This window comes from Austrofundulus limnaeus, unplaced genomic scaffold, assembly GCF_001266775.1.
Source record: "Austrofundulus limnaeus strain Quisiro unplaced genomic scaffold, Austrofundulus_limnaeus-1.0 Scaffold361, whole genome shotgun sequence".
NCBI lineage: Eukaryota > Metazoa > Chordata > Actinopteri > Cyprinodontiformes > Rivulidae > Austrofundulus > Austrofundulus limnaeus.
The window spans coordinates 177,118-185,072 of NW_013952763.1; the positions used below are offsets into that span (position 1 = coordinate 177,118).

The 7,955-nt window shown below is 36.4% G+C and overlaps 3 protein-coding genes across 6 annotated transcripts in view; all 3 read right to left on the bottom strand.

Annotated features, from left to right (window-relative positions):
• The window catches only part of antkmt (adenine nucleotide translocase lysine methyltransferase), a 3,259-nt gene extending 1,653 nt beyond the window's left edge, over positions 1-1,606 (bottom strand). The window contains exons 1-4 of one of the 2 annotated variants that reach the window (XM_014023252.1): positions 1,548-1,606; positions 905-1,068; positions 716-820; positions 488-628 (exon numbers count right to left, since the gene is read on the bottom strand). In XM_014023252.1, coding sequence (XP_013878706.1) covers positions 488-628; positions 716-820; positions 905-1,066 — 408 coding nt within the window. In that variant the 5' untranslated portion in view covers positions 1,067-1,068; positions 1,548-1,606. Of the gene's footprint in view, positions 1-487; positions 629-715; positions 821-904; positions 1,069-1,247; positions 1,277-1,547 lie in introns of those variants that run through there. The other variant, XM_014023253.1, reaches the window with a different exon arrangement.
• A 120-nt stretch (positions 1,607-1,726) lies between these two features.
• On the bottom strand, positions 1,727-5,660 carry hirip3 (HIRA interacting protein 3). Of its 2 annotated transcripts, none has more exons than XM_014023251.1 (8): positions 5,556-5,660; positions 4,510-4,627; positions 4,107-4,254; positions 3,466-3,828; positions 3,221-3,375; positions 2,949-3,096; positions 2,624-2,722; positions 1,727-2,137 (listed from the first exon to the last, which is right to left on the bottom strand). In XM_014023251.1, exons 1-8 carry the CDS (start codon positions 5,627-5,629, stop codon positions 1,953-1,955), a joined length of 1,290 nt encoding a protein of 429 aa, XP_013878705.1. In that variant the 5' UTR covers positions 5,630-5,660; the 3' UTR covers positions 1,727-1,952. The 2 variants fall into 2 exon arrangements, with proteins under 2 accessions (XP_013878705.1, XP_013878704.1); XM_014023250.1 differs by having other exon boundaries at positions 3,221-3,378; positions 5,556-5,659.
• Positions 5,661-6,524: 864 nt separating this feature from the next.
• kctd13 (potassium channel tetramerization domain containing 13) overlaps positions 6,525-7,955 on the bottom strand; it is a 9,134-nt gene continuing 7,703 nt past the window's right edge. For both annotated transcript variants that reach the window (XM_014023254.1, XM_014023255.1), the window contains one exon: positions 6,525-7,888. In XM_014023254.1, coding sequence (XP_013878708.1) covers positions 7,655-7,888 — 234 coding nt within the window. In that variant the 3' untranslated portion in view covers positions 6,525-7,654. The remainder of the gene's footprint in view (positions 7,889-7,955) is intronic.

The window sequence follows — 7,955 nt, forward strand, 5'->3', positions numbered from 1 at the left end:
ATTAAATAGCTTTACAAATAAATTTTACGTACTTAGACTGCTGGTCATGTTTTATAACTTTTATGTCTTAGTATAGCACTGCTGTTTTTACATTTTTTATGTTTTTTAATTTCACTTTTTTGATATTGTCAGTTGTATGTTTTTCATACAGTTAGTGTTGCAAATGTTTTTTTTAATTTCTGTCTATTTAAGCTTAAAAGGAAAAGGTCTGTGTTGCTGACACAAATACAGAGACAAAGATCAAGTGGTACTAGTGAAAATCTCAGTGTCCTTGCTGGGTCAGTTTATTACCAAATGTTGCTAATTTTGTTATCAGTTTAGATTTGAGAAAAGTGGTATGATTTTGGCTTTTTTTTTTGTCTATTTTTGTTTACAGAAAATGAGCCCAATTWTACTTCAAACTGTTGCATTTTTAAAATAAAGCACACCTAATAAGTTGTATAACTAGTGGAAAGTAGTAATACTAAATCCATAAATCATGCCAAACCTTCCAGAGATCTTCTCGTCGATATGAAACCTTGCCATGGTGACCTGCTCTCCAGGCATAAAAGCGAGCTAGGTGCACAAGCCAGGGGTTGAGCTCATAACCAACAGCTGGACTAAAACCATGATGATGGGCTTCCAAGACCTTAGAAGTTAGAATCGATAAACAAAAACAGTCCTTCTAATTTGCAAGAAAAACACTCCAAGTATCTCGTTCATAAACTCCACTTACAATTCGACCATCCCCAGATCCCAAATCCACCAGACCCCCTTTCCGTCCTCTCAGGAGGGTCATCACATTTTGCACCTGAGCTTTGCTGGCAGGAATGTARGGGACCTGGAAGACATTTCACAGAGCTAAAGAACAAAGGAGTGATGTTGACATTACAACCTTTTCTATTCAAAGGCCTCAGATGCACACCTGCAGCCTCAGTGGGACCTTTCGGAAGCCCGGTTGAAGGATTCCCACCCACATGAAATATACACCGAGCCCAGTGCCAGCAGCGATCTGAGCAATACCCCAGGCTCCGAGCTTCCTGGTCCTTATGTCTGTGAGGACTTCATCTGGTGTGTCTTCATCCATCCCTGCAGGAGATGTCAGTGTGTTATTCTAAACTTTATGGGACACACATTCATCTGAAACGTAGAATGGTTGGTGTAGCTTCAATAAAGGAGAGCGCTATATTAACTGATGCATTTCTGTTTGATTTAATTATTTATTTTATATTTTARTCCCACCTGAGGGACTAATATGATTATCTTACCTTCAGTAATATTTCCGTGATATTTTTATTGATTGTAGTCCATCACACTACGTTTTAAAAAAAACTAGTTTGGATAACTGAATTAAAATGCTCTGATTCCCGTTTTATATTTAATTTAGAGAATGAGTTAGCATTGTGATGAAACAACGTGAAAAACATAAACGAGACATTTCGGTAATGTTTCTTTGCTGAAAAATATTTCCATAAATTTATTTATTTTGAAATTAGTATTTTTGTCAAACATTAGGATTCCAAACGTAAAAAGAAATATAAAACTGTGCCGATAAGTTAAATCCTGACCTGAAGGACTGCAGGCGGACACATTACCCTGTAGAACAAGTCCAACAGTAAAACAGTCCGTGTCGCTAAACCAYGATAACCTTCGTTCCGGTTACACGATGCCGAGATTTCTGCTAAATATAACAATTCCAAATTGTGGTGTAAAATGTATTTTTATTGTTTCTTATCAAAACAGGTAATCAACAATCATAGTATAAAAATCTACATGTAATTCAATACATTTTTAAACCACAAAAAGCATTATTTTTCTGTTAATTCAAACATTAAACGTTTATTCAAAGAACTTTAATAACTTTTATATTTGTTTACAAATACTTTGCACAGTTTGTAGTTAAACAGCAAACACAAAGCAAATAAGTCAACACTAAACACAAAAGAAAAAAGAAAAGAAAAAAACTGTCATTATTAGTCACTGTCTGCATCATCACTGATAATCCCCCGCAGGTTGGTCCATTCGGACATTTTTCGGCGCCCTGCATCTGTGTTGTTTTCCTGATCGCTCTCAGAGCCAGAGTTCAGAGTGCGCTGATAAGTAGAAGAAGGCGGGACCAGCTCCTGCCTCGCTGAGTTTCCTCTGCGTTTAGGACGTCCTGAAAGATAACCACATCAAACGCTTATCACAAGAGAACATTTTTATGAGTCAATGGCATTAAAATGATAGTGATGAAACAATGGAAAGATTGATTGCATTTCTTTACTTTTCCAGGTTTTATATATATAAAATCCACATCCTACAATTGTTTTGATATCTAGAATTTGATGTAGAGTGAGGAACATAATCATAAAATTRCAAACACTGATTAAGTATACAAGGAAAATTGCACTGCAACAATACAAGTATCTATGACTTCATGGTTGTGTCTGATAAGCGTACAAAAGATAACCATAAACCATGGTACGTTGGTAGTAAAGTTATTCCAAATTCAGTTAAAAAAGAAAACTGATCAACACTCKCATTTAAACCAGTGGTTCCCAGTTTTCAAGCCAAGCTGAAAGAGATGTGCTCTCTGGCACTCCCCAGGTTGGGAACCACTGCTTTAAAACCCACAAAAACCAAAACAGAGACAACCAGATACCTTCTGTGGTGATAATGTTGCCAACGTCAAGCTCAGCAACCTCCTGGGCTTGTTCTCTCTTCACTCTGATTTTTTTACATTTCTCAATAGATGGTTGACCTAAGTAAAAAGAAAACAGTCATATCATAACTCGAAGTGTTGAGCTGTTCAAGTTAAGTTTGTTGCTATAAAAAAGCTAATAAAATAAACTTTTCACTTAAAACGAGTGTCAGTAAAATAAGTCAACAGGAAACMTGGAAAATTACAACAGCATCCGAACAGAATTAAGTTTTTCTTATAGTTGAGYTGTATGGTTTGTAACAGGATGAATGTGTTTTCCACAGACCGTGGACACCGAGACCTTCGAGTTCCCTTTTTAAAACGGCCACTCTGGAGCGAGTGGAGTGGCAGCCATCGAGCAGCTTCTTGTAGTTCYTCCTCACCCCGCAGAGAGCGATGTAACGTTTGAGCCGTACGACTGCTTTGTCATCTTCCTGCRGGATGAAGTAAACAAAATAAAAGTTATAAAGAGGAGATGCAACATTAAATGTTCCAGTAATCCCATTAATGCTCCAACACTGTTTTGATTCAGATCCAGCTCACTAACATTCAACTCACCTTTTGGCCTCGAGCGCTCGGTTCTTTCTTCATCCTTTTCTTTTTCTTCTTGTCCTCTCTTGCACCTTCTGTCGCACTCTTATTGTCTTCCTCCAAAGAAGGCAGGGATGATGAATCTGAGCTGGAGTCGTTTTTCTTTTCTGCCGAGGCATTTTCTTCTGTGCGACACAGGAGCAGAATATACATTAAGAAATCCGTTCAGACACAATAATCTGTGCACCTATAGGAATAGTTTACACAATCACCTTTTTCACTGTCCGAGGACTCACTGTCGTTGAKCTTGTCGCTTTTTTCGGACTTCTCTGAATCGCTCTGCTGATCACTCTCTGCGGTTTTCTTCACGACACTTGTGCTGATTTTTCTCGKCTCTTCGTCCTTTGAATCGTTTGCTTCCTCTTTCACAGTTTTCTCTGGACTGTCACTCTTGGTGCTGCTTTTTTCTGATCCGTTCGCCTYTTCGTCTGAGGAGTCATCGCTCGTGTTCTCCTCCTTCGCACCTCCAGCTTTCTGTGGGGTCGGTTTTTTCTCTAGCTCTTGTTTTGCATCATTGGGTTTTGGTTTTCTTTTGTTCGAACTTCTTGGTTTGCAGTCCCCATCATCCTCCGAATCTGAAACAAATCCCATGGCAAAAACATGTTTTAGAAAGAGCTACGATTTGAAGATTATATATTTCTGTGATTTTATGATGAGAAATGTGTTTAGTTTTCAGACAATTTGAGCAAGAAATGATCTGAATGAAATAATTAAAAAAAAAAACAATCATCCCTTCTTGCATCAGTAGCTGAAGTGTTAACGTTGGTGCACAGCATTTTAGATCGACATAAAACCTGCCTATTAATAAACTGGAGACATTGAAGAACATTAAAAAATAATAAYTAGAATTTACCTGATGATGAGTTTGAAAGATAAGCTCGTGATTTTTTTGCTGTAGGTCGTTTTTCTTCATCACTTCCCACCTCTTTCTGCTCCCTCGCTCTTTTCTTTTTGTTTGGGGGCGTAGTGATCTCAGACTCACTTTCACTTTTCTTATTTTTCTAGAAAATACCAATTGCAATGAGWACAACACAGAGAATTTAGCATCAAAGCGAAAAACATCACTTTTTTAGAATACCTATAAAATAATTTATTYRTYTTTAAAACAATGTTTTACTTGTTCACAGAGGGAAAAGTAGAAAGTTRCTTTTTGCTTCCTGAGCAAACAAACAAAATTTCTCCCCAAGCTGGAGAGTATTCACTCCTGAAATTTATTAATAATAAAGATTTTAACAACTATTAAAGGTTTTAAGTACCTTTATTTTTATAACTTCTTCTTTCACCACATCTTTKATGAGTTTTTTTGCTTCAGAACTTAAATCACATTTCACATGGGCCATATATCTCTCTCTTAACACTGCAATCGTCAAGGTGCTGAAACAAAACAAAATGAAAACATTCAGCATSAAGGAGCAATTCACAATCACATTTTGGGACACAATGAAAAGTATCTTCAGAAAATAAATGCATCTTCTTCCTTCGGCTTTTCCCTCTTYGAGAGGTTGCCAWAGMGTTTCATCCTTCTTTTTCATGRATTTTGACCAAAGTGTCATTCAAATATCTGAACCAGTGGCTTGGTGTCGTTTCGCTTTTTCCATTTCCTCCATGTAGAGAATGGCCAGTGACACTGGAGGTCACATCTGTAAGATTTGTCCCTGAACTTCTCTCTCAGGAGTCAAGTAAAAAGTGATTCTTCTTTATGAGGAGAGTAGCTCCAGTCTAACCTGAATGTTCACAAAATGCCTCTTGAGCAGTTCTGTAAAGCTTGGAGCTCCACACACTGCAGACATTTTTGAATGGGAAATGAAATGTTGTCAGCTTCAAAATAAAAGTCCATTTTTTTAAACAATATATTTTGATTATACAGACTGCACAACAATTTGCTGTGGGTTTTACAAAGTTGAGGGGGGGGGGACCTTTATTTGTACATAGATACGATCCCTCTTGTTTTATTTTGAATATCAATATATATATTTAGCTAGTTTAGCAACTTATAATAGTGACAGATTGGTAAAGAAAGTGTAAACACCGACACCTGCTAGTATAGGTGCCTGTCTTTTAACAACTGAAATCTCAGTGTTTGGAAACTCAAATTACAGATAACGACCTACTATTAAATTAAAAGAATAGCTAAATTTAAGCCAGTGTACAGGATGACCCAGTAAATAGTTACAGTAAATTTTTAAAACAATGACCTAACAGTGATGTTTACTCACAAGATACACACGCGAGAAAGCGTTGTTTTCTTTTTAAAAGGAACAATAATACCTGTTTACTATTCACATAGATGCTTTATTTGTACCTTAAGTCTGGTTCATCACGAAGTTGCCGAACTATAAACCTGCGGATAGCCGCCGTCTCTTTTTCTGACACCATTTTTTAATACTGCTGTTTTCTTTTTGGCGGCAGGAAGAGCGAAGGGACCGGAAGTGACGCGTAGAGACCACGCCTCCAAACAACAACTCTAATAACACRTGAACCAAATTCAGGAAGGTTTAACTGTTTGTTCTTTAGCTAACAGAACTTTTAATTATTAACATTTTTCATTAAAAAAAGACCCTCAATTGTAGCATCTTATTTNCATTTTTCATTAAAAAAAGACCCTCAATTGTAGCATCTTATTTTTCTTAAAATAAAAAAAACAGGCACAAGGTTTTAACTTTTTTTTAGAAACACTTCACAAGTTGTACGTTTCAAAATTAAATCTAATTAACATGCATTTTCCTTTGTCAAAAAAAAAATCTAATTTCTGATTATGCAAACATGAACATGAGTGAGTTTTATTTGATTCACAGATGCTAGACTAAAACTTATTGTTTAAAACAAACATGTTGGGTTGATGTGCACAAGTTCTTTCAATAGTTTTTTATTTTAATATAGTTTAAATACACAGTCAAAATAAAATCAGGTAATCTCTGAAAGTGTTTGTGGTTCCCTATATTAAGCCTCCAATGGTTTTGTCAAATTTATTGGGATTTCAACAACACAAAGAATCTGCTGTTTTCATATTTTAAAAGTTTAGAGAAATCCAAAAATTTTGAGCAGTTTTCAAAAAACTGGTATGCTTAACGTAAATTAAAATGCATGATTAGATTCTGTGTTCAATGAAACAAAGGTATTTTGAATGTTCTGATATTCCACACTATTCTGCGTATCACAACTCACACTACCCGAGTATGATTGACCTGCAATTAACATCAGTTGTTTGTGACTTGTGTCACACTGCTGATTTCTTAAACTACACAAACACAAATTAAACAGAGGCTAAAGATGGTTTTGTAAGCATTTTATTTTATAAGCAGTTAATTTAAAACATTTCCAAAACAACAGAATGGAATTTGTATTAGTGCATCTTTAGGGATCAAGTATGGGTTTGACTAACATTTTCCTCCCATTCAATGGCTTATTTCCCCCCTTCCAGCTATTCAGAGTGCTTAGGTTAACATTTTGCCAGTGAATACTGAAAAAAAAATGCAATTTATCCTCTCCCTGAGGTAAAAACAAATAAATTAAGTCTATCCTACCTTTCTAATGACTGTATGGCCAATAAATTTGGTACAAGACAAAGCAAAAGTGAAAGATCATGGCTCAGAATAACTCACAAAGAAAATGGTCACAGTTAATCTTGAAACATTGAACTGATGTGTAGGTTTAAGATTTATTATTAGGTATAAATTAAAATCTGATCTGTGCTGTAGAGTTGCAGAACTAAGTCACTTAAGCATTACGTAACCCAAACATCTGATACAAAAGTTAAATACCAAACAATAAATTAGATTCATAAATTATTAAAAAACAACAACAACTTGAAGCAACAAGTGTAATAATTTAAACAAAGAAAACTGAGCTGCTCTATCGTGGACACCTCTAAGTAAAAATGGCTTTTTTTGGGTCTATTTTCAGTGTCAACATGTCAGGGCTCAGCCTCACCGACCTCAGTCAGTCACTGTTCAGCAGGATTGTTGTTTTTAACAGAAACATCAAATGTTTGACAGCCTGAATAAACTGACAGTATTTCCTACAGCTGGAGAGGAAGCTGCCACACAAGTCGTACCCGCAGTAACAGAAGGTGATCTCAAGATTAAAGATAAATTAAGATTCATTCAGTCATATGAAACGCTTTTGAACGTCTGAAATAAGATTTTGACAGTTTCCAGTCAGTTATTTCCTATTCACATGTGTACAAATTGTTTTTCCTGTAAACATTTTCTCTAACTTGAGTCACAAAAATCAGTCAACCCTCCGATTTCGGCAAAGTGTGCTTAAAGACATTTTCAGAAAAAGACCGAGCTATATTGCTCTAAACGAGGACGTCTCTTTCATTCTGCAAGCATTCAAAACAACAACAACAACAAAGCAAAATAAATCACTCTCCCATGCCGTATGATTATTTTCACAGAGTTAGTCCTTATACACAGTTTGCTGACCGTGTCCTCGCTCATCATGCATGATGTGCCTCCTTACGTGGATCCGTCTCACTCGCCTGTCCCCTCCCGTGGCGCCCTCCTCCTCGGAGTGACCGCCCCCCAGAGATGAATCTAAGAGATGCAATCCTCCTGGACCCGACCTTCGGTTATTCTCATAGATCAGGATGTTGAGTGTTTCTTCAAATATCCGTGCCTCGGGAAACTCGACCTTAAAAAAAAACAAAAAAAACACAGCAATTCAATTGAAACTTTATTGGCAGACTTTACATCTATAT